The sequence below is a fragment of the Podarcis filfolensis genome (assembly GCF_964270895.1).
Source record: "Podarcis filfolensis genome assembly, chromosome: 1".
In the NCBI taxonomy this organism is placed as follows: Eukaryota; Metazoa; Chordata; class Lepidosauria; order Squamata; family Lacertidae; genus Podarcis; species Podarcis filfolensis.
The window spans coordinates 55,548,737-55,574,793 of NC_139604.1; the positions used below are offsets into that span (position 1 = coordinate 55,548,737).

General features: G+C 47.2%; 2 protein-coding genes across 2 annotated transcripts in view; one reads left to right on the plus strand and one right to left on the minus strand.

Annotated features, from left to right (window-relative positions):
* The window catches only part of DTX4 (deltex E3 ubiquitin ligase 4), a gene marked incomplete at its 5' end in the record, with an annotated part of 37,549 nt that extends 22,501 nt beyond the window's left edge, over positions 1-15,048 (plus strand). Inside the window, 7 exons of the mRNA XM_083624171.1 lie at positions 2,484-2,545; positions 3,423-3,584; positions 6,355-6,416; positions 7,244-7,396; positions 9,165-9,326; positions 9,499-9,588; positions 11,786-15,048. Coding sequence (XP_083480297.1) covers positions 2,484-2,545; positions 3,423-3,584; positions 6,355-6,416; positions 7,244-7,396; positions 9,165-9,326; positions 9,499-9,588; positions 11,786-12,019 — 925 coding nt within the window. The 3' untranslated portion in view covers positions 12,020-15,048. The remainder of the gene's footprint in view (positions 1-2,483; positions 2,546-3,422; positions 3,585-6,354; positions 6,417-7,243; positions 7,397-9,164; positions 9,327-9,498; positions 9,589-11,785) is intronic.
* Positions 15,049-18,314: 3,266 nt separating this feature from the next.
* MPEG1 (macrophage expressed 1) lies at positions 18,315-21,129 on the minus strand. The gene has a single exon (XM_083621378.1). The coding sequence runs from the start codon at positions 21,029-21,031 to the stop codon at positions 18,881-18,883; it is 2,151 nt and encodes a 716-aa protein (XP_083477504.1). The 5' UTR covers positions 21,032-21,129; the 3' UTR covers positions 18,315-18,880.
* Between the last annotated feature and the right edge of the window lie 4,928 nt (positions 21,130-26,057).

The window sequence follows — 26,057 nt, forward strand, 5'->3', positions numbered from 1 at the left end:
CAAGGCGATGTTTGCTGGAACAAAAGGCCCTGTGAATAACTTGGAGACACGACCAAGGTTTCTAAAGAGTTGGAGAAAGGCGCAGTGAGAGGAGTGCTAGGGAATGGAAGAGGGGTGGGCAAATGCCTCTGTCTTTAGATTAGAGGATTCTCTGTCTCCAGTTAGGTCTTGGTCTGTCTCTACGGCAACTATTGTCCAGCTGGAAAGGTCCTTCGCTCTGTTTGTCATTCAGGCCTTGTTGCATTCTCATGCATACTTCATCCGTCCCTGTCCCAGATGCCTCGACTTCCCTTTTGTGTGTGTGTGCGTGTGTGTGTAGCAATTTGAGGATTGTTCATTTCTAAAGGGCATACAGTTTAGAACAGCCATCAAATGGCTATTTCTGATATGTGAAGCCACTCTTAGAATTTGGCCAGACAGCTCTCTGCATCGTACAGACATAGGCAGGATTCGTCAGGCGAGGCAGGCTTCTCTTGGCCTTGCATGGCTGACAGGACCCAGTAAAGATTGTACAATGGAACCTCGGTTGTCGAATATAATCCATTCCGGAAGACCGTTTGACTTCCGAAACGTTCGACAACCGAGGCTCAATGGGTGGTCAGAGAATTCAATTGAGAAAATAGAGAAACGCGTCTCGGAAGCCATTCAGCTTCCAAGGCGCATTTAAAAAATGGAAGCATTCACTTCCAGGTTTTCGGCATTCGGCTTCCGAAATGTTTGGCAGCCAAGACATTCGAAAACCGAGGTTCTACTGTACTGTCCACCTGCTGGCTTCATGACTTAGGTCGAAGGGTACCCAAATATTTGGAACATAGGGGGGTGGGGTGGAGTTGCTGCTTTTGTAGGACACAACCTGCCCCACAGTGGCTAACCAGGAATGCATGAAGCAGTCATGTGGACTTGTTCTAAAAAAAGTTGTGGGACTGCACTTTTTTTTTACTCTACAACTCTTTCACTTACACTATGTCCTCAGTGGTTTTTCTTCTATTCAGACACAGCACAATGAAGAACTTTACCCTTCTCTTCATGAAGAAGAAGAAAAAAGCATGTTATTTTTTAAAACTTCAAGCTTTCAAACTTCCCTCAATATCACTTTGCATTTTCAGACCGTCACTATTTGTGGGGTGGGAATCAGGCACATACAGGTTATTTCTGTGCTTTAGGTCAGGATGGGCAAACCCATGGCTCTGCAGCAGCTGCTGGAATCTTGACTCCCACCAGCCTCCAGCCAGCATGGCCGGTGGTTAGGGATAATGGAAGCGGCAACTTCTGGAGGGCCACCGGTTCCCCACCCCTGTGAATAATAGCCTATTTCAGGGTACAAGTATTTCCAGGAAGTGGTCCTGGAAAAAGCAATAACGTTTTCTCTCTGGGGAATCCATCCCCACTGTTACTATGATCACTCACTGCCCAGTCCTATATAGTGGTACCTCGGGTTAAGAACTTAATTCGTTCTGGAGGTATGTTCTTAACCCGAAACTGTTCTTAACCTGAAGCAGCACTTTAGCTAATGGGGCCTCCTGCTGCTGCTGCTTGATTTCTGTTCTCATCCTGAAGCAAAGTTCTTAACCCGAGGTAATATTTCAGGGTTAGCGGAGTCTGGAACCTGAAGCGTATGTAACCTGAAGCGTATGTAACCTGAAGTGTATGTAACCTGAGGTACCACTGCAGTTGACCCTCTCTGCTATGCAGGAAGGCAGAAGATCATCATGGTTAGAAGACCACGGCTAGTGCACACCTGACCCTTTTCCCCAACCCCCTGCATACACACGCCTTTCAGGAGTCATGCTGATACAAAGGCTGTCACAACCACAGACTTGCCCTTTCGTCAAACCAGTCCTCCTGTCTCTGGCACACACCCTTATTTCAGATACCTATGGGTGCGCTTGCCTCTCCCAGGCCGCCTTTCTTTACTCAGCCAGGGATTGTGTTTGTGCCTCAGGCTACTAGCAGCCAAAGGCAGGGATGCAACCTGCCAGGCTAGTTTAGTGGGAACACGCTGCTTTTTGTCACTTTCAGGGTCTTAACAGAAACCAGTCTGGGGATCAGAGAAACGGCAGGGAACCTGCCACCCAGTGTAGCGTAGAGCGCCATTCCCCCCCCCCCCGGCCTCGCAGAGTCTCCAGTTTCGTTCCTCAAAGGGATTCTAAAGCGTCCTTTGAATTCTGTGCCTCATCTCTTTCCATGTTTGCTTGGTTCTTAAGAAAAGTAAAACATCTCGTGGCACTTTAAAGACTAATAAACTTGTTATAGCCTAAGCTTTCATGGACTACAGTCCGCTTCATCAGATGCATGAATTTCTGTAGTCTGTGAAAGTTTATGCCATGATAAACTTGTTAGGTGGCACAAGATTCTGCTGTTGTTTTTCCTCAAGAGACTAGTGCATCTGCCTCTCTGAGAATTGGTTCTTGAGTATTCTGCTTTTCGCAATGATGCCGAATGTGTCCACAGCCACTTGTAAGCTGTGCCTCCTTTCTTTGCAGGGTCCCTACAGTTCCTGTGAAAAACCTCAATGGCTCAAGCCCAGTCAATCCAGCACTGGCAGGTAAGAGGGTTAGGGTCACTGTAGGAACAGAGCAGTCATCAGTGACTCATGGCTATTGCTTGGCCTAAATAAGGGATATCTGAGGAGCTGTAATAAGTTTGATGAGGGTTTGGCGTTAGTCTGTGCAGTATGTTTATTCAGTGAATGCAGAGGATATGCAGACTTGACATATGGGTTAAAGACAGGAGTCACGCCCAAAGAAATATTAAAAGGGAGGTAATGGTGACATTATTTGGTGAGGTAGAAAACCTGTGGCCCTCCAGATGTTTTTGAAATGCAACTTTAATCATCGCTGACCATTGGCCATGCTAGCTGAGTTGGGGGTCTAAACAATATTGGGGGTCCACAATGGAATAAACACTGCCATGGGCAGGAAGTGCAGCTTTAAAGAAGTGCAGCTTTAATTTCCATGATGGACTGCAGGATAGTTCAAGCTACCTTGTTGTCACTGTTGTTAGTAATTGCAGAATAATTACCACACAAGCTTTTAAGCTTTGAATTTTAATTTGCAGATAAAAAATAACAATTGCTTAGGTCTCCAAGGATTATCAGCCTTTACCTCTGACTTGCCTGTTACATTATGATATTGTAAGAGCTAGGAATGGCCGAAAGGCACCATCTTGCCACCCCACCCTCATAGATGAAGGTGAGATCCAACTCACAGGGTACCATAAGCAGAACACTTGTGGTCTCCTCTAGATAAGGGCTTGCAGAGAAAATGAATTTGGAGAGCACCATGTCCTTGCGACGTAACACGGAGGGTGTTCCCTTTGTTAATGGAGAAATATGGAGCATTGGGGGAGCAGACAGGGATATGTTTTGGTTTTGGGGGAGCAAAGAGGAATCAACTTCTCAAATACCCCTCTGTCCCACCCAGGCATCACAGGGATCCTCATGAGTGCTGCTGGTCTGCCGGTCTGCCTCACTCGACCCCCAAAGCTGGTTTTGCATCCCCCTCCAGTCAGCAAGAGTGAAATCAAATCCATCCCTGGGATATCCAATACTTGCCGCAAGACCACCAAAAAGCAGACCAAGAAAGGTAAGAATGGATAACCCCTCTACCTTTTCTCCTCATAGGATTCTAAAACTAGAGTACCAAGGGGCCACAGCAGGACCTTAACGGTGCCCAGAAGCCATCTGCCTTTCACTTGTCAATCTACACAGTTCAGACCACACAGAGCACTACAGAAAGTAACTCCATCCAGACATCACGCCAAACCATGGTTTACAGTAACTACAGTTAAAAGTCAAGCCATGGTTTGAGACTCCATCTGCAACGGAAAATAAAGCCTTAGTTTTGCTGTGTAAAGCTCACACCACGTTCTTCCTTCAGCTCGCTCTCCTCCTAACAGAGCCCCTAGACGCAGACCCAAGGTGTTCATGACTGATGCCCACCCCCATGTGCTGCTACATTATCACTGACTGACTCCTTCTGAAGGGTTTAGAACAGGACGGTGAGCTAGCTGAGGACTTGCCCACTCAATAGCACTCATCTTTGCAGATCAGACAGTATGTTCCTGTCTTAACACTCATCAGTCTGTGGACCATTCCCCTTTCTCCGATTTCTTTCCTGGCCCTTTATAGCTGCCACCCAAACCTTGTTCCAATGCAAGGATAATTAGTGTAGTGCGCTCCAGATGTTGTAATACTGCAACTACCACCACCCTTCACTATTGCATGTGCCCCAGCAACATCTGGAGGGCACCACATTGGTTCTAAACCATCATTCTGCTTCCCTGCGCTGCTCCCGCTTCTCTGTCCCATACCAGTGTGTGGCTGCATCTGTTGATGGCCAGACAATGGCAGCTATCCAACCAGTGTTCTTCCAAAACATTATCCTGGACGGCTCCCAACTGCAGCATTACCTAACACATGTCCCCTGCTGTTGACTTGCACGCATCCTCCACCCCCTCATAATTTTCTGGCCCAGCTGTAGCAAGCATACTGTACTACACTCCCTGTCTTTCTCCAGAGTACTTCACATCTGCTTGACAGGTAGTAGTAATCCAGGAAGGGACTCCATAAGCCTAACCAGTTTCACTGGTGCCTGTTGCACATCTGTAAAGGAGGAAGGAGCAAAGAGCTGACAACAAAGGGGGCCTTGACATCGCATCCAGCACGCCTCATACAATGCTGACAAGGGCAGAAAGGCTTGCAGATAGGCTCAGAGATCCAGGGCGGAGCACTTAAATCAGTTATCAGTTCTAAGGATCAACCCTGGAGCATTTTAATTAAGAATATATTAAGATGCCCCAGAGCACGTAGACTGCATTTCCCTCATCAGGTTCCTACAGAATCCCACACATCAGGGATCAGCCTGAAGGCTTTCCAGATAAGGGGGTGGTGTTCTTGGACACTCTTTGAGTTCCAGCGTCTCTTTCTCTAGAAATAGAAAGGCTCTTGCTAACAGCACGACACTCCCTTGCTGTCTTTTCCCAGATGGCCAGCTTAAGGCTGCAGTGCTATACACCCTTCCCCTCTAGTAAGATCAGTTGGTCTCAGTTGGGCTCATTTCTGAGTAGGATCCAGCTCCAATTGATCTGGCCCACAGGCAGCTGTTTAGTATTTTGCAATTAAATTCCTGTGAATGCAAACCTAGTGCACTCCACCCCCTTCCCACCTTACATTTTATAAAGTCGTATGAAGACATCAAGTTCTTGGAAAGAGTTGTGTTTACATTCTTAGACGCACAAAATAGAAAGAAAAGACTTCGCTGTGAACTCAGTAGAAAGTAGGGGAAAAAACATGGCAGATGTTTAATGATTTTTTTTTTTTAACTCTCTGAAACAAAGAACTCTGGGAAAAAATTATCAACAGTGGATTGAACAAATGGGGCATGCAACAGAATGTTGTAGCGTGGGGTGCCCTTGTGGGGTGCTTGCAGACTGTCACTGTTCTGCCAGAGGGATTGCAGCCCTCAGCAGAGAAAAGGTTCCCTATCTCTGGTCTTGAGCATGGTTGCTCCTTTGTCAATCTGCAAAGATCCTTTCAGTGTCCAATCACGTCTCGGCTTACTTACCTTTGAGATGCTCAGGGAGCAAGGGAGGCTGAAGGTGCCTCTGCCGCCACAAACAAGAGCCAGGTTTGCAGTGGACTTGGAGATAAGTTAGGAAAAGTTGCTTAGCCCAACACTGGACTGCAGCCACAAACTGGGCAGAGTCTTTTTCAGGAACACTAAAGCACCCCTGGGAGGGACAGACAACAGGCACATGACCTTTGCACACATGTGAGTTTGCAGGGGGGCGGTAAGAGGGGAGATGTCAATTAAGGTTTCAAATTGGAGTCTTACCATTCTTGCTCATGTTTCTCAATTAAAAAAAAAATAATGTACTGATGTTACTGGTCCTATTTTAATCTTGCATGGTGGAAAGATCCATCATTAGCACAAACTGGGCCAGGGGCAGATCAGAGACAAAGAGTCCTAACTGTAGTACATTGATCAGGACATCGTACCAAACTCTCCACTTCAACCCATGGCTTCTGATCCTGGTTTGCCAGCTAATTGCAGACTCTGGTTGGTCAGTTTGGATATCACGCATAAACCATGATTGAGGTACACAAACCTCAGTATAGTGGCATCTGGATTGAACGAGTATATGCAAAGTAAATAACTCCAGGTGACGGAGGAAGGGGGCAATATAGCCAAGTTGCACAAAGCCAGGGATGGCAACTTTGATTTCTCTTGTGCAGTCCTTGCCCTCCAAATTTCTCATTCCCCCTTTGTTTCCCTGCCTTTCACCTTGCTGTTTGCCTTCAGGAACAATGCCTTCAACTTGCTGATCTTCTCTTGTTTCCTCCTCCTTGTCCAGGTAAAACCCCAGAGGAGGTGCTGAAGAAATACTTGCAGAAAGTGCGCCATCCCCCAGAAGAGGCAAGTCTGGTTTTTTTACGTACAGCATGTCTGTAGTGTAGTACAGCAGCTAACGTGTTGGACCCGGACATAGGTTTTCTTGGTGCAGGCTCCCCCCCCCCCCGCCCCATGCAGAGTGTCGGTTGCCTTAACCTTACTGCAGCGAACCATTTCTCTAGCACTGAGCATGTGCTGAGCATTGCTGAGAGCAGAGCAGAGATGCAGGCTTCTCCTGAAAGTATCATAATCTCTTATCGCACCAATGACCTGGCTAGGGAAAGGGGACATGGACTGTCAGATAGTGAGTGAATGGGCATGGGCTACAGGAAGCTGCTGCCGGGCCTCCTAGCTCCACCCTATCTGCACTCATTGACTGGCAGTGGCCCTCCAAGGTTTCATGCAGGACCCTATCCCAGCCCTGCCTGGAGATACCAAAGATTGACCCTGGGGGCATCTGCATGTGATGCATGTGCTGATCCTGATGTAGATGCTTATTCCTCCTCATGTTCCTGATGTAGGTCTTCGCTCAAAACCTTTCTTCCCTGGCAGGGAGAGAGGCTCCATTTTGGGGTCCACCTCAGGTGCCAAAACATCCAGAAGTGAGGGATGATGGGAGTTGTAGTCCCAATGACTTTGGGAGGTCACAGATTCCCCATTTGTGGCATAGAGTAATGGCAGCGGCAGGAGGTGGCAGATGAACTTCATGCCATTATCTCATTGCTGCCGAGAATGACATTAACGTGACAAGCGTGCCAGCCATTAGCAGGCTGGGCTTCCCTCAGTCGAATGTTTCTATGTGTGCAAATGTTTTGCTCTTGTGTTCAACGCCATTTCTCGCCCCTTTTCAGGACTGTACCATCTGCATGGAGCGCCTCTCCGCCCCTTCAGGGTACAAGGGCCCTCAGCCAGCCATCAAGCCAGATTTGGTGGGAAAGCTTTCCAAGTGCGGCCACATGTACCACCTCCACTGCCTCGTGGCCATGTACAACAACGGGAACAAGGTGCGTTCCTGGGGTGGGGAAGGCGGAGGGAGGCCTGCAGTCTCTCGAGTGGGTACCCATGAATTCTGCCCAGGACTGAACAGCTCTTTTGGTACTTGATAGTACTGACAGGCACCGATATTGCTGATATAGGAAAGTCACTGTGATGTGGCTTATATATTTATTATTTGGTTAGTTAATTTATATACTGTGGGGGAAATTTCTCAGCTTGAGGGCTGCATTCCCTTCTGGGCAACCTTCCAGGGGCCACATGAGTCGGGCCAGATGGGTGGGTGGGGCTGCTCACCTATCAATCATCTGATATCACAATGATATCAGTAGATGGAACACTTTGAAGTTCAGAAGTCAGGACTTCAAAGCACCATGTGCAGCCAATCCAGGAGGCTTTAGCTGATGTTTCAGCTAATGCTTTCCCTTGCCAGTGCATAAGCAAGAGAGCCCTTTACGGCTCCCGACTATGCATCAGCAGTTGCATCCCTACCTGCCCCACACCTGACATCACATAGGGCATCAGGTTTGGGGCAGGTGGACATGGTTTGGGGGAAACTTGGAGCATATTTGAACCCCTGGCAAACCAAGCTTGGCCTGCGGGCTGAGGTTCCCCACCCCTATCATATAACAGACCTTTTGCTTCCCTCTTTAATGAGTCAGAACCAAGACTGCGTGTTCTGCACTTCTGTGATGGCATGACACAAGCAACCTGAAAAGTGACCTTTTATTAAAACAAAAAATATGTTTCTGAGCCATTTGGCTATGGAGAAAAAAACATACAGAGGAACAGGGTATAGCTAGGAAATTGCTTAGAAGCCAAACAGTGATGGGACCTCAGTAATCTGCTAAACTCTTCGTCTTTCCTGCTTGGCTAGCAAAAAGCACTTTTATATTGTGCAAATTAAGGGCAAGCGTGTCCCACTTATTAATTGCAAACACTGACTTTCCAAGGAATGTTGCTTTTTTTTTCTTTAAAAAGAGTGCATGCAAAGTACACTTAGTCCCAGTTGAAGCCCATGGTTTTGAGAGATTTAATTCTGGAATTCCATACTGCATTTTAAAAAGGCTGCAATAGCCCTAGTAACGTAACAGCTCTAACATGAAAACAAATTCTTCTGTGGGCAGACTTAAAACTCTTTCCTTTTGAGCTGAGCCCAAAACATTCCTGAACCCATCATCTTTCTGGAGATAACACTACTTCGCTCCCACATTTCTTGGCTGCTTCTGCTGCAATCTGGCTTTTTTCCACTGGGGCTTAAAAATGTTTCACACATGTACATTTTTAAAAGATGACCTAAGATGTCTCAGCCGGATACCTAAAAGCACAAAAACGTGATGTGAAGGCCTTCCATTCAGTGGTGGCATGTATTTTGCACACAGATCTTTGCAGGTTCACTTGGGTAACAGTTGATGGGAAAAACCTTTCTGACCAAGACTTTGGAGATCTACTGCCAGTTGGAATAGCGACAGGCTAAATTGGGCAGGGAGCCTAGGGGCCAAATGTATATAGTGAAGGCAAGATTCACAGGGTTTAGATGTAAGACTGGGACTTGGAACCTAACCTTGCTTTGTGTGCTTGTGTTTCTCTACTTGGGGATGGATGAGATTGCAAAGTACTTCCTACTTTTCTGGAAGAGGAGATAATAGCCGTCCATTCTTCCACCACCACTGCTGGCTCTTTGTGGCTGTGTGATTATAATGTCAGCCTGGGGTCTTTTTATTCTGTGCTGTTCTAAAATTATTGCCCAGCATTACAGCTTGCCTACTGTGCTTTTAGGATGGGAGTTTGCAGTGTCCAACCTGCAAGACCATCTATGGAGTGAAGACTGGCACCCAACCTCCTGGGAAGATGGAATATCACCTTATTCCCCATTCATTGCCTGGGCACCTCGACTGTAAAACCATTCGAATTATCTACAACATTCCACCAGGGGTCCAGGTGAGATTCTGGCTTCATTAGCAGAACACTTGGCCCTCAGATAGATCCTACTGTCTTATCTCCCAACCAGCTTCATGCTTAGAGACTAGTGGGGCCTTTCTCATCCTGTGAACTTCCTTCAAATATATTTGAAAAGTCACATTCATTTTCATGTGCATCTCATTCTTTTTAGGGACCAGAGCATCCCAATCCTGGGAAGAGCTTCACTGCACGGGGCTTCCCTCGACACTGTTACCTCCCAGAGAGTGAAAGAGGCAGAAAGGTAAGTGGCATCTTCGTGCTGTAGGCATTTTAAGCACAACCATTCGTTGTGGTTATACCACTTAGCTTTACATTAGCGTGTTGGTTCTGCTCCAGGTTGGCTTTATCTTGACACAGGGAGGACACTCTCATTGTGCAAATCCATAACGTGTATTTCTCATCTATAATATTAAGGGGGCTGTTAGGTTATTCTGTTGTTTACTTTGGGCCACATTCAGCTACCCTGTTCCACTAGTAGAAGCCAGCACAAGGACTCCTGCTAGCACAATGATGGGGCTTCAACCCTCCTCCCCATTTACATCCCACATACTTCCCTCAAATATACTCTGGAGGGTCACAGAGAACCCCTGTAACAGTTTGCAGGGGTGGTGTGGGGGTCAGTGCGCACTGATGAAATTATCTCCTTAGCACTACATTGAATAGCATGCTTTGAAACCAATATTTTACCTAGGAGTTTTGGGGTTTCTGTCTTGTTCTTGATAGTTTCATGAGGATGGCCTAATTGGCGGGCTGTATCTTTACCCCAAATTACACATCACAGGTTTGCCCATACCAAACACGTAGGTACTTGCTGCTTTCTGTACATGCTTTGTTGTTTTTAACAAGAACGACAGTAACAAACTTTAATTTAAAATTGTACCCCAGCAGTTTTTGTGTGAGACTGTGTATCGAAATATCATATATTTATTTCCAGCTAGGACTTAAAAGGGATCTGTTTGGCCCCAATAGCAGATTGAAACTGTCAAAATAAATGGTAGTGGAGGGTTAAAAGCAGTTTTTGAATGTTCCTGTGTCTTTTCAAACAAAGCCCAGCATAACTTTGCTGCAGGTTGACTCTCAGTCCTTCAGCAGAAGCTCTCTGCCTCTGAAAACTGGGGGGTGAGGAATCTCCTGGTTTTGAAGCTGAGATGGATAATTTTTCAAATGCCCACATATTATTGAATTGAAGCATGAAATCCTCTTTCCTAAGTTATGGTGCTGCAGAATGCCTTATTATAAGTGATATTAATGTGACATAGAAAAGAACATAGGAAGATGGGGGAAAGTTAAAACAGAGAGAATAGGAGGGGAGAGTTTGATACAGCAGGATAATAGGCTCATGGTGGTTTCCTAATTCATTTTTCACAAAAGCCTGCTTCATGTTACAGATTTGGCCTGTACATGCTTACACTTCCAATGTGTGAGGCACTTCAGTTCATTAAATGAGTACTGTGGAAACACACCATGAAGAGCTACTACTGTTGCCAGCTCCCCTACATTATGGAGAGCATGCTAGAAGTACCCCAAAGGTTCACCAATGACAGTGTGAGAACAAGGTCTAGAAGATAAACCATAAAAAGTCAGTGTTCAGTGACGTTCTCCATCTTCCCTGGTTGAAGCCCTGTTTGTTCATATATGCTAGGATGCCGTCTCCCCTACTCTCACTTTTTTAAAGTAGATTAAATATCAGTGGGGGAAAGGTGACCCAGTTTGCCTGTGGCAGTTCTTCACTTTGCAAGATATTCCCCACAGTCTTTGGGGGGAAATGGTGCCTTACCTTTCTTTCTACATGCTTGAGGCTATAACAAGATTTCCCCTTTGGGAAGAAAAGGGGTCCTCTTGTCTTTCAAAGTTTAAGACATTTTGCAAAAGGCCCTTGCATTGGGCACAGTCCCTTGCCTCCATTCCCTGTGCACTTGTAGTGTTAACACACCTTTGCTGCAAGCATGAGATTGTGGAATCTTGTCTATACTTTCTGAACGGATTCCTGCACCTATAGCATCAAGTGTTTGCAAGTGCATCAGACGCACATTGTGTATATTTTAGGGAATTTTTTTAATGTTTAAAGTTTTATTCTGTTTCTAGTGTTCTGTTGGGAGCCGCCCAGAGTGGCTGGGGAAACCCAGCCAGGTGGGGGAGGTATAAATAATAAAATTATTATTATTATTATTATCATTATTATTATTATTATTATTTCTCTGTATTGGAGACCATATGAATACAAGTAGTCAGGTATCATAAGTGGGGAGAGTCCTGTCACACGCAGGTCCCGCTTATGTGCATCTTATGTGCATCCTGTGCGAACAGGATGTTGGATTAGATGGGCCTTTGGGCCTGATCCAGCAGGGCTTCTCTTCTGCGAAGTAGTCTCTGCTACGAGGCGCTGGGCTTTGGGCAAACTCCTCCCCGTAACCCCTCTCCCCTCTTCTCTCTGGCAGGTGCTGAAACTGCTTCTGGTAGCCTGGGACCGGCGTCTGATCTTTGCCATTGGCACCTCAAGCACCACGGGCGAGTCGGACACGGTGATCTGGAACGAGATCCACCACAAGACAGAGTTTGGCTCCAACCTGACGGGCCACGGCTACCCTGATCCCAACTACCTGGACAATGTGCTGGCTGAACTGGCTGCTCAGGGCATCACGGAGGAGAGTACGCTCCAGGAGAAGGATTGAGGGCGCGGGAGGAGGGGAGGAGAGGGAGCAGGCTTTGCCCTGCCTGGGGCGGAGCTACGAAAAAGAGCCGGCTTCCCGTGGATCAAGCTCCCTCTCCCTCGTCCACTGTGCCTGCTCTGCCCTCTCTGCCTCTTGTTGCCACAGCCACCATCTGCCTCTTAAAAGGCCTGGTTCTGCCTGCCCAGCAGTCCGCTTAGGGGCTCACTCAGGTTAGAAGCCGTCAGTCCTACAGCATTTGGCTGCTGGGAGCAAACGAGCCTGGGAAAGTTCCCCCCACCCAGCTTGTCTTGGGCCTGGGCTGCAGTGTCCTGATGAGGCCTGAGGTTATATTAACCTCAGCACCCAAAGCTGCTTTTATACTTTGGAGCTCAGATACCTGGCCTGGCATTTGGGGGAGGGGGCAAATAAAGACCCACTTTAAATTCTGTGAAAACAAGAGAAGGTATGCCTTGGGGGCAAGCAGGCGCCAAGCAGGGTGGCAGCACTCGGGAGCCAAGAAAGGTGGCTGTCCGTCCCAAAGGCACTGAGGATTAAAATTGGCCCTGGTCTCTCTTTCTTTCCCAGCTAGGTGCCTGGTTCCATGTTGTCATGTCACTGCTTTCATGTCGTGGCTCAGTGTGAGTCAGAAATGTGCTGTTTGCTGGTCTGGTGCTCTCTGGCACTCTCATACGTTCTGAGGCTGCCTCTCCGTCCCTATTTTAAGATAGCTAAGAAGCAGGCCCGCTTCCTGCTAGAGCCTGCCCCAGTTCCTTGAGGAAGCAGGCTGGGAATTCCTTCTCTTGGATGCATTCCAAACTGGGTCAGCTGTAGGCAAGCCCTTGCATCTGACTCAAAACTTGGATGAGCAGAATAACGGAATCACAGCCGGTATATATACTGCATTAGGTGGATGCAGGAACCCCCTTGCTTCCCTGCAAGTTGGCATATTGGATCTGGCCCACACTTGCCTCTGGATAAAGTCAGTCCATTCCAGACTGAGGCTGGGAAAGTACACATTATATACCTTTAAAGCACATTTGCAGCCCTGTCTTTGGGGCCCTGTAGTTCACCCCTCACAGAGTGAACATTCCCAGCAACCTCTGGCAAACTACAGTGCCCAGAATTCTTTGAGGGAAAGACTGTGCTTAGAATGTGCCTTGGAGGCATGGTGTGCATGCAGCCCAAGTCTTGCTCCTGTGGCTGGATCTGCCCGATCCAGCTGGGCTCCTGGACTTCACTAGGGTTTAGGTCAGGCCTCCCTGTCTCAATTGCATTTACTTCTCTCCAGACCAATACAGAGCCATGTGCCCCGATCTCTCTTTCTGTTTGTGAATTGCATCCCAGGGGGGTTGTTTTATGTCCGATCTGTTTCTGTTGTGGGTTGGAATGAGAGGCTTCACAGAAGTGGTGGCAGGCAAGACACTTTCAGGTTTTGCCTCCTCACACTCCTGAGGTGGGTTCTTTTGAACTGTTTGTATGGGGGAGTCCCCTGGATACTGATTTGAATTTATTTACCTCATGTTTGGGGGGTTTGTCGTATATATGTATATATTTATATATATATTTGTAATGTATGAGAAAGGCTTTGAGGCTAGGATGTGTAATACAATGGTACTTAAGTTAGACCTGGAGGCTAAGCGCAGCTTGTGATACAGTTTGCCATGACACAGAGCAGGGGGCGTCCATGTGGGGCCCTCCCAGAAGTTTTTTTTTCTGATCTACAACTCCCATCATCCCTGACTGTTGGCCATAGCAGCTGGGGTCGATGGGAGCTAGAGTCATGCGGCACTTGCAGGGCACCACATTGGCTCTCCCAGGAAGAGTGACAGCCCTTTTCAAACAGCTGTGCCATTTGGGTCCCCTGCCCACCCCTGATATTTGAATAAAATATTCTTTTTTGTATGTGCGAAGACCTTAATAACCCATGTGAAATCTCTGTGGGGCAGGCTCGGGTGAGAAAATGAAAGAGATGGAAAGTGAGAGAGAGCATGTGGGAATAGGAAGGAGCACGTCTGTAGAGATGTCTGACTGCATGCTTGTCTGGTTTGGTGGCGGCAGGGTGTGTGTGAATGTGGAGGAGCCCAGAGACATCACAAGGGTTGTTAAGTGTGCTGTGATTTTTTAAAGAGGCTCTTAATAAATCATCGGTGGCTCCTGGAGAATCTCCTCTTTCTTTCTCATCAACACTCCTCTCAAGAACATGTTAGCATTCAGCTAGGTTTTACTTGGAATAGACGTATTGACATTAATGGTCCTAACTTAGTCATCGTCAGCGGGTTTACTGTGTGTAAAACTTGGTTGAGTGCCAGTCTAAGCTTTTTAATTTTTAACTCAGTTACTACATCATCATAAAAAAAATAAATAAATTTATATGCCGCTCATATGGGTTGCCACCATACATTATGTAGGGATCCCATTCTGAATAAATCTTGCCAGGCATTTCCTTCTTGGATTTCCCCCTAATAGATTTGATTTGATTGAGTGGTTCAGTTGGTGGGGGGGTCTGTTTGGGAGTTTACCCAGCCTTGTTAAACTCTCTAAATGCAACCTCTCTCTGTCCCACCCTCAAATACACACACACACCATGGCATTCCCTCAAATGTGATTTAGCCTCCAGGATAGGGGAGAGATTTTGAAGGGCAATCTTCCAGCCACGGTGATCTCCCAACTGAAGGGAGCCAGTTTGCCTTTTATTTTACTTTTGTTTTGGCTGAGTTACTTCTTCCTTGAACTCTCCAGCCGTTGATAATTTTGTACTTCGTAGGGAATGACAAGCCTGATGTGACGCTGTTGTCGAGGGCGATGGGGGGAAGAGGGTCTCTCTTTTCCACTTTTTGTCCTCTTCAAGTCCCAAAGCAGGTTGTGGTGGGGATCTGGTAGTAGTATTGGGGATGGGGGGGGAGGGCAGGGTGAGGGGGAAGCCATGATGTATATTGTTTGTTTGTTGTTTGTGAACGGTGCGTTTTGCCCGTCTCTAGTTTGTTGCATTGCGTCAGGATGGCACCCTTGGGGGGGCGGGTACAACAATAAAAGGAAAACTCCACTGCCAATTTTGAAGAATGTCTCGTGTCTGTGTTTTCTGAGTCTGTGAGTCTGTCCTTTGTTCATTGTTGGTGCTTCCTGAGCAGGTGAATGTGTGCAGTTTACTTAGCTGGGAGAACATTGGCTTTCAAACAGCCACAAGGGGGAAGTTGCTTCAGGGAAAGCAAATACTTCGGCTTGAGATGAGAGTTGATGGAAAACCAACTCACTACAGTTAACACAACTTGAAGGAAAATGTTTAGATCCAGTGAAGGACTTCTAATTCTTGGATTTTGGACAGAATCAAAATCTTTCATTTGTAGGTGTCAGAAGGGAGGGAAAGAACTGAAGGAACAAAACAGGATCATCTTGCTAAACTTCTAATTTGAGTTGGATCTAATCTTGCAATCTGTTCATACTTGCTGTTCATACTTCAGATTGCCAACTTTTTTCTGAGATACTGTGCCATTAACAGCTGCATGGCCTGCAGGAATCAAACAGGTGCACCTTCTCTTTCTCCTCTCCCAATCCTTACGATGCCCTGCTGGAGAAATTTGGACATGCTGGAGAAATTGGGAATGCCTGCCTCTGATGCAGTGATGAAAGGTGCAAAGCCTGTCAGGAAGAGGGTTAGAAACCACAAGCTTATCCCTTAGGTGAGCTTGGACTGACGGGAGCTGTGGTCTAAGACATCTGGAGGCACCAGGTTGGCAAAGGCTGCCTTAAGATTACACTGGTGAAAGCAGACGGTTCTCTCATTCCAATCAAGAACACACAGCCGTTCTTGTCATATCTATTCCATGTGTTGCCCTGCCAAGCACAGAATTTGCCATGTTGGTTACCATTTGTCATTTTAATATTTTGGCTTTAAACTTAAAAGCAAAACAAAAACACCAGCAGGTTTTGAGTTTCTGCCTCTGTGGTTGCCAGGAAGAACTGGAAATTTAGTGTGCGGTGTTTTATATTAAAAACTCAGAAACCAGGGTGGGGCTTGTCTAGGCCCCAAAGGCTGAGGGAGATGCCTCTTCACAGCACTGCACAGCTACATGTGACTCTCCCACTGTTTCTTTCCTGAGCCTTCTTAGATAGCTAATTCCTGTTCCTTATTATCACGTGTTTCATTGCCAAATAATTCCACACTGTGAGATAGCTTGCCTAATTAGCCTCTATTTTCGCTATAAGTAAATCTATACCAATATATTTCACACACCTCTAATGGCACAATTTCATTTTTCTGAGTGCAGAATCCAGAAATAGTACATAAAACACTGGCGAGTTCTAGCTGTACAAATTCTTTCCCACTCACTGATCTACTACTTGTGTGTAGTTTCCTCTCGTTGTTTACATGAGATCTAAGTGCCTACATCCTTTCTTATGTCCTTTAAAACTGATTCCCTCCACCAGCTTGGAGAAATAAGCAATAAAGCAGAACCAAATGGGAGCAACTTGCTGAAAAACGACGATATTCATTGGCGGCTCCCTTAATACAAGACGTTCATTCCCTTCAGGCATGTTGCATTGCATGTTTATGAAAAAGCTCTCTCTCTATATATACATATATATTTTGCATTCAAGAGGGTTTTTAAAAATAAAATATATTGTTATATATGGATACATGCAGTTGCCTTTACTGGATCAAATAAAACCAAAAATTCAATATACTGTTAGTAGCCTGCCGTGGTTTGCAGACAAATCAGTGGCTGACTCATTGACAGAGTCTGGAAGAAGCATTTCCTGCCATCCTTTTCCGGAAGGATATATGTTAATAGAGCATAAGCTTCTGATGGAGCACAGAGGAGCTGTTCTCAATAGAATAAAATCTTGCTAATGCACCAGGCCAGTGTGTTCAAAGATTCACTTGTGGGGAGAGAAAATCCTTTTGCCGAAAGAGAAAAAGCCCTTGCAGCTCCTTTGCTGCAAGTCGGTGCTTTTTATAGCTGAACAAGGGCTGAATCTTGAAGTTACTTGCATTCTCTCTTCACATCCCCCTTTTCTATTCTGCCGCTGCCCCGGGCTTTGTGTGCATGTGACAATATAAGCATGCTGCCTCTCCCATCTGAACAGCTCAAAGTGTTTCCCCAAAGTAGCTACGCAGCCCCTCTCTTCTACCTGGGAAGTAAAACTAGGACTTGCACAAGGTGTTATCCTGGTATTGTTTCTACAACAGTGCTGGTAAAAAAAAGTAAAGAATGCAGAGTCTGCTCTGTCTGACAGTGTGTGTGTGAGGGGGGAAGTGTCCTTGTTAAGCTGCACCCTATTAAACTTTAAATCCTGTTAAGCATTTGCAACTTCTTCACACTGGGGCCTGATCAGGGCGGGGAGCCTTTTTCAGCCTAAGGGTCTTCTCCTGTCCTGTCATCATCAACCCTTCATGACACCCCATGGGACCACCATCTTAACCTGTGCTTTGTTTGCAGTACAGGCAGGTATCCTCAAGGAAGGTGAATTTAGGTGCTGTGTGTGGCTGTATATCCCATGGGGGGAAAGGTTAAGCTGAGGCGCTCCAGAGGTTGCTGGACTCCAGCTCTGATCATCCCTGGCCATTGGCTGTGCCAGCTTGGGCTGATGGGATTGGGAGTCGGACAGCATCTGGAAGGCCACACCTCTGTTGTAGTCTAACCCTCCAGGAAAAGTCATGTGCCCCTTATGCCCATAGATGAGGTTGGGGGGAACTCCTGTCAGAAATGCAATGCCACAAATGCCCACTCGCACTATAAAGAGCTCACAACCCACCTACTCTCAGCAGTCAGAAACATCATAGCCAGACACTGGAGGAACCTGTCAGAAATAAACATGGGACACTGCTATCAAGTAGTATGGGAAACGGCCTTACTAGAAAAGCTAACCAATAGACTGAAACTGACACGGGGAGAAATAGAAGAGGACGCCTTCACCCCGGTATGGCTCCTCTTTATCACAAACACAGCCCAATAAGACAACAACAAGAATGACAGCATGTGAATCAATATGGCTAACTTAACCCAGCAATGCCCCCCTCCCATCCACAAACAAATCCCACTGCAGCCAACCAAAGGCAATCAGCCACACACTGTGCCACCCCCAACCTCTCTCACCACCAAGGAAACAACAAGCGAATAGAAAGAGAACCTACCCAAGTGACGCTGACACAAAAACCCCACACATGCACTAAGGAAAATAATATAAGCTTTACCACCTCATCCCCTCTCACCCCCCTTTTCTTCCCAACCCTAAACTGCATATAACACCAATAACTCACAAAAAATGTAACTGATCTGTAGAAAACACAGCCTGAAGAAAGAGACAATATGTGTGCTTTTGTAAACAAAGAAAATATTTAATAAAAATTATTTTAAAACAAAAAAGAATGCTGGAGAGCTGCTGCTTGTCGGAAGAGGCACTTCTGATCTAGGTGGACCAAAGGATTCAGCTAAGTATACGGCAGCTTCCCAATGCCCTGAACGTAATGGAAAATGCCTATGGGAGCTGCTGTGCTTCTGCTTACTCAGAAAAGTTAGAGAAGAGGAGCAAGAGACAGTAGGAGGAAGAAGCTCATAGCCATGCACTTGCAGCAAAGCACATGAACATACACTAGCCTTCTTTGAACTGCAGTTCCCACCAACTCCTTCCAGTGTAGCCAACAGTCAGGACCATGGGTGTTCTAGTCCCAAACAGCTAGAGGGCAGCAGGTTGGGGGTGACTGACATACAGCAGCATTCAAGTGTCCCTCCAGATGTTGCTGGACTACTACTCCCATCATGCTGGCTGGAGCTGATGGGAGCTGCAGTCCAACATCATCTTCAGGGCCACAGGTCCCCATCCTGATGTAACTGATAGTAACACACACACACACACACACACACACACACACACACACACACTCTACACTGTTTGTCTTTCCTGCTCCTGCTCAACCTCTATTTCGCCCATGAAATCACAGGCATTGTTGCTTGAGGTCAAACTCCTCTCCTCTTCCCCGATGTTTTTGTACTCCCTTTTCTTGTACCTCCTGCACCCATAGACCGACAGGCCAATCAGGATGGCCAAGCCAGTGGTGGCACCAACAGTGACCCCTGCTGTCTCTCCACCTGAGAAGCTCCCACCAGCAGCGTTCATGTTGTGCAGATCGGCAGGGCTACCTATCTTCCACATCTGGGTCTGGGTGTCCTTGATCCAAACCTGGTCACCATGGCTGTTCATCACCAGGACGGTGTTGGTGGCAATTAAGCTCATGACAGGTTTGCGAGTGAAGGGAGGGAGCCGGGCTTGGGGTAAAGCCCCTTCTGTGAAACGCCCAGCCTGGACACAGTATTGCACTTCACAGCCATCACTGATCAGAGCCAGGTGCTGGCCAAACCCTGCTGGGCACCTCTTGGAGTAGGGGTCATCATCTGTTCCACGGTGGTGTCCCGTCAGCGGGTTTCCTACCTGGCAACTGAAGAACCCCCCAAAAGGAATAGCGTTCCTCTGTGCCCGGGCATCGTTGCTGACGCAGATTACGAGCTGGTCCAAGAGCTTCAGCTGGTAATAGTTGGAGGGACAGGACTGGCTGTTGGTCATGGGGTTGGGGCTCTGGGCACTAAAGAGGCCTCCAAAAAGGAACCCTGACTGTTGAGGGACGGAGTTTCTTGCTGCACACCAATAGGAGCTGAACTGGACCATGGAAGGGGTGAAAACATCGTTGCAAACCTGTCTGCAGAATATCCACAGTGTGCAATCCTGGCGGCACTCCAAGTGGCTATAGCCTTCCTCAAGTAGCTGGGAGCGCAGTTTGATTGCGTCATAACCCTCGGGGCAAGAGAAGTCTCCAGTGAGTGGGTTCCTCTGCTCCAGGTCCTGGCAGAGCACGGCAGCATCAGGACCTTCCAGCTGAGCACACTCCTGGTAGACTCCACCAAAGGTGAAGTTGGTCATTGTCCCTTCACAGCTCCCATCATCCATGTTGGCATAGAAGTTGAAGTTGGGCGAGGCAGGGTCGATGCAGCCAGGGTAGGTGTTGAATGTGTAGTAACGGGAGATGGCAGATGCCACAGTCCTGGACAATCTCTTCACGGTGGGGGTGGGCAATCCCGGCAGATTTCCTGGGGTGATGAAGAATGGCAGAGGCAAGCCTGAACGGTCAACAGCCACCAGCTGGTTGGTGGTGCTCTCCTGCCAAGTTTTCAGGGTAATGCCAGGGTAAAATGGTACCCCACCAATACTCTCCACCCTGGAGCTGGTGAGGTTGTCCTGATACTGCTGGGTGAAAGCGTTTTCTGTTGCCACTGAAGTGCTAATGTCAAAGTGGAGCATTTTGCGGAAAGAGGCCCCAGCCGCAGCTGTGACAGAAATTCTTGAGGACTTGCCATCTTTCACAAAGGAGGACTTCACTTGGTCCTCCTGGATGAGGCTGGCTCCAGCATCAACTCCCGTGATAACGTGAGTGCCGTAGTTTAGGACCAAGTTCTCTGCCAAGTAGTCAGCCATTCGTGTGTGGTTGTTCTCCAGATAGCTAGCAATGGTGACAAGCTGCCGCTGGAAGCCTTCATCTAACATTGCACCAGGGTTGAATTTCACAGTGTACATCAAATTCCTGACCTGAACCCTGGTGGTCACAGCCTGATCTCTCACTTGGTGGGTTTTCATCCTGCGGAAGTCAGTGGAGAACCTTCCATTGATAGAAAGAAAGGACACCTCTGCGTTGATGGAAACGGAGGTGGCACACTGGTAATCCATCCAAGACTCTATGATCTCTGAGTTCATCTCCAGGGAGCTCTGTTTACGGGCGATGGCGAAAAACTCGTTGGGGATGAAATAAGCCCCATCTTCTGTAGTGCTGCACGAAGAGTAGTTTAGGCTGATCACTCTTGCCATATCCAGATTCCTCAGGTTATCCCAACCACCTCCAGGAAGAACTTCCAGTGCAGGAAGATTCAAGACCTGTTTGCATGCCTGAAATCCAGTGACAGAAGGACGGCACAAGGGTGATTCCTGTGCCCGACATATCCAAGTTATGAGTGTCAAGGAGAGAACGATCCCTGTCCAATTACTCATGGCTCGACCAGTGTAGAGGAAAAGCTAGCATCTGAATGGTCTCAATGTGCTTCTCTCTCTACTGCTTCTGGTAACCCCAGCAGAGGCTTCCCTCTTTTTATGCTAAGGTTGATCATTTAAAGAGGAAGCAAAACTATTCTGCTTTATACTTTCTCTTTCTCAGGTTGGACAAATTTTAGAGCAGCCTCTGATAGGCTTACAGCACAATAAGAAATATAACTGGGGCATATTTGCAGAAATCTGTTTCCTTGTTGCTTTACTGAGTAGGTATTATGCAGGTTCGGAAATAGGCACCTAGAACCAGGCAGCAACAGTTTCAATACATTGGTCCCCAAACAATAGCAGCTTTGCTGGAATCCAGAGGCAGATCTACTATGAAACTAATGAAGTTTAAACTTCAGGGCCTCTAATCCCAGAGGGGACCCAGAGCCGACTTTAGTCCACATTGCTTAAAATGTTTGCATCTAGTAGACCAAAGTTGAGTTGTGTGACTTGAAAACTATAAAGAATAGGATTTTTTTTTATTCACACCAGTGAGTTTGACCTGGGAGACAATCCAGTACAGAAATTTTAATCAAAATCTGAGATGTAGTAGTAGTTGTTTTTTAATGTGATGATGGAACAACCCCGTTGAAGAAGATAACAGTGGTTACTCAGACCTTGTTGCTGGTTGCAAAGGGACCCCCATAACAGTTCAAACTACAGGGCCCCCAAAATGTCGGTCCACCACTGCTAGAACCCACCATTTCTTATTCTCTCCAGAATTGTCTTAGCAACTTTTCTGGACAAATGGAAACGGTTCCTTTAATAGCATAAGAAGAGCCTTGGCTGAATCAGGCCGATGGGCCACCAAGTCCGCCATCCTGTTCTCTCAATAGCCTAAAACAGGACCTGAGTGCAACAGCACTCTGCCCACTTGCGATTCCCAGCAACTGGGAAACATCCTTGGTGCCACATCACATCACATGCTCATTCTCCACCAGCCACATTCAGAACTTCCTCCCACACCAAAGCTGACCACCAAAAATGGCCAAGGTGATCTGATGCACTGATTCCTTAGCATCTGTTTTTAGTGCAACCAACACACAGCCAAGTCAAAGGAATAATTTAAATAAAAAGACAGAATGGCTCATAATTCTATGTGAGAGAATGGGCTTTGTGCCACGGGAAAAGAGAGAAAGAAGCTATGACTTCTTTCTTTCTTTGTAGTGACAGGAAGCAGCCATTTCTTATTTCTGCCTGGTGCCTTATAGTAAGAATTGCCAGGACAATGTTCAGAAGAATGGTTGTGGTAAGGGTTAGTTGACTGTGAATGGCTGCTCTCTGATCTGATTTCCTGACTATGCACCATGATAATACACAATACAGTATATCAGGGGTCAGCAAACTTTTTCAGCAGGGGGCTGGTCCAATGTCCCTCAGACCTAGTGGGGGGCCAGAATATATTTTGAAAAAAATAATAATGAATGAATTCCTATGCCCCACAAATAACTCAGAGACGCATTTTAAATAAAAGGACACCTTCTACTCATGTAAAAACACGCTGATTCCCGGACCATCCGTGGGCCAGATTGAGAAGGCAATTGGGCTGGATCCGGCCCCTGGGCCTTAGTTTGCCTACCCATGCAGTATATTATGGCAAGGAACTTACAAATGTTACATTCATCTCTTTGGAATTACCCAACTGGGTTTTTGTTTCCTTGTTTGCTCTTTGTTGATGTGATACGCTTCTGGGGTGGGGTTCCAGTTCAGATTGTTGCACGTAACCTCTTCCCCACAGCCTTGTGAGTAAAAAAGTGGAACTGAATCTGTTGCCAGCAGAAATGAAAGTGCAAGTGTTCCAGTCTCAGTTTGCTGTTGAAATATGTATGGGGTTGGGGGGCAGACAACAAAAGGGGGAAGGAACAGTCTGAATGGGAGGTGAGACTTGACATAAGTTGTTTTTATGTCATAATCTAATAATGCGATAGCCTTGATTTGAAATATTGCAACAGCACCATTCATTTAAAAATGACTTTTAATCACTGTTTCCCTGTAGCAATTTGGTGCCACAAATAAAAGACAGGGGTTTTACTCGCTCCTGTATCATTTTGTCTTATTCTTTCTAACTTCCTCATTTCAGAACAGATTGGGGCTGAGAAAGATTCAAAAGCAGAAACTGAAGCATGTGGTTAGTCCTCACAGCTGGCGACTTACTCATTTCTGCTATTGTGTTCTGACCTTTTCTAACATGGTGGAAGTGAAATGATTCTCGAAATCCGAGGTAGACAGCCTGGTACTCTGCAGATGTTGTGGACGACACTACAACTCCCATGATCCATGCTCCTTGGTCATGCTGGCTGTGGCAGATGGGATTTCTAGTCCACCCCTGGTGGGCACCATATGGGCTGCCGCAGCTCTAAGTCAAACAGTTAGTTCATTTCATCCCTCTAAGTTTGATCTCGCTTGTGAGGTAGGCACAGGAGACTGGCGCATGAGGGCAAATGGAGCACTGCCCACTAACCTCAGTCTGCCCTCCATCAGCCCCCACCTGCCTGCCTGCCTTCTTACAACTGCCAGTCAGCTTCCTTTACCAGTCTCAGTGTTGCTCTTATGGAGCACCACAGCAGAGCCATCTTTCCCATAGGGCTTAGTGGTGCGTCGTGCCAGGGCGCCGGCCTCTCAGGGGCGCCCCAGCAAGTGGGGGAGCTACGTGGCTTTGCTGGCAGCCTCCCCTTTCCCTGCATGCCCACCAGCTGCGCCCCGCCAACCATATGGCTGGCAGGCGCACAACTTCACTCCCAAGCCTCTGCGGGGATCGCTTTCCCGCAGCGGCATGGGGGAGAGTCGTTCCCCCCCCCCGGATGGCTGGCAGTATGCAGCTATGGCCACCCCAACACTATCCATAGTAATTTGGGGCACTGGGCAAATATTTGCACCCTGGTGCTGCATCTGCCAAAGATGGCCCTGTGCCACAGCATGTCTTCTCGGTTTCAGCAAGATCTCACGAGAGGTCCACAAGATCTGGTGAGAGGTCTGTGAGATTTCACCAAAACCTAGGAGCAACAACTTCTCCCTTCTCTGGCAGTGGCAGAGGTAGGGGGACATCCCCCAGTCTTGGGGAAAGGGAGGAGTGGCAGCTTTTGGCAAGATCTCATGAGAGCCCCACAATATCTTGCTGGCCACAAATGTTCTCTTCAGTTTCCAGGCAGGGTGTGGGTGTGTGCCTAAGACAGTGCTAGAGAATCAAGGAGAAGGAGCGGCAGTTTCCCATCAGATCTCATGAGAAGCCTGCGAGATATCGCTGGAATCTGGAAGGACACTGCCCCTTGGATTCTGCCACCCGGGGCAGCTGCCTCCATCTGTCTCACGGACAGGCTGGCCCTACATGGGAGGACTGATTTGGTACATTGTTGGGTCAATAGAAGTAACTCTAAAACATTTCAATGAATAATTTCTCTTCCTTCCCTGACCCCCGATCCACAGTGCAAAATCACACGAAACGTTGGTTTGCACAAAACGATAAAGCAAAGCCAAAGTATGGCTTGCCAGGACTGCTTGAGGCTCACAGAGGGATGCTCACAGATGCTTTGCTCCTCCCTAGTCCTTCTTGTTCTTGGTATAACACACATCCAAACCATACATTTAAAAGCATACATTAAAATTCCCCCCAAAGAATCCTAGGAACTGGGTGCTGGGAATTATAATTGTGTGAGGGATAAACTACCCTTCACAGGGTTCTTTTGGGGAACCTGCATCCTTTGAATGTGCAACGAATGTGCTTTCAATGTAGGGTGCTCACACTCACAGCACTTTAGCGGAAATCGGTTTTTACAATGCTGATTTCACTCTTTTAGCTGCTATTGCTCCTTACTGAGGCTTGAGCACTGCGCTTGGATGTGCTGCTGCACTAAATTTTATTTTTGACGAGTTGTCAAGCAGTCATGGGAAGTTTTTAAAACTGAGGGGTAATATAAAAAGGTTTCAAATAAATGAGTCAAAATCGGTTGCTTTCATCTTCATCAGTAATCTTTTGGGGTAAGTTTTTGCTTCCTTCAGTCATGTGGTAAAACTATTTCTGGATTGCACAGGCAGAGCCACATGACTGCCGGCTTTCCCGTAAATTTATCTATGAAAAGTGTGCAGGGGAGGGGAGGGACCCACCAACCAGGGAGTTGTCGTTGGAGTCATACAAAGACAGTTGAGCTTGGAGCTCTGAAAACATCTTTTAATTGCCGTGGGTGTATAGGGTTAGAATGCTCCCCACTGGCTTCTTCTGGTGGAGAGGAGGACCATTGATGGTGGTGGGGCTCTGCCATGTGAGAGGCCCCAGTTTCACTCCAGGGGGTGGAAAGCTACAGCAGGAGGTTCTTCTGCCAGCATTTTGGGGCAAGACACCAAATAGACACCAAAGCCACATGGATCCTCTGAGGGGCTCAATTCTTGGGCTGCTCAGCTGTGCCAGTCTTGATCCTTGCATGTGCATATGATCCCAGCTGATCTGCCTATCTCTCTGTACATAGTTGCATTGGCCCAGCCCCAATGGAATGAGGTGGGCACCTCAAGCAGCTGGTTTTGGGGTCCAAAAAGGGCAGCAAATTGTGTTGTTGTTGTTGTTGTTGTTGTTGCTGCTGCTGCTGCTGCTGCTGTTACCTTCACAAGAGTACTTGTGGCTCAGGTGCCAAAACAATTTGGTCTGCCTTGGATACAAAGCATTTTGACTTGTGGGGAGGTCCCCATTTGCTGCTGCATCACAGGCAGCAAAATGTCTTGGGCTGGTCCTACATGGTCCTACACGGTGCCACTCTCTCTGAGATTGCTCTTTCTTCCTATGCACAAATACTACACGGGCCTCTGCTCATGTGGCAAAGCTGTTCTTCGCAACCAGGTTTTCATCCAATTTAGCTGCCATGGCTTTCTCCAAAGAACCCTGGGAACTGCAGTTTGGTGAGGATTCTCTGAGACGCCCTCACCCCCTCTGAGGTGGGCGGAATAAAGGAGGAAGTGCCTAGATAGCTCAGTTGGTTAGAGCGTGGTGCTGATAACA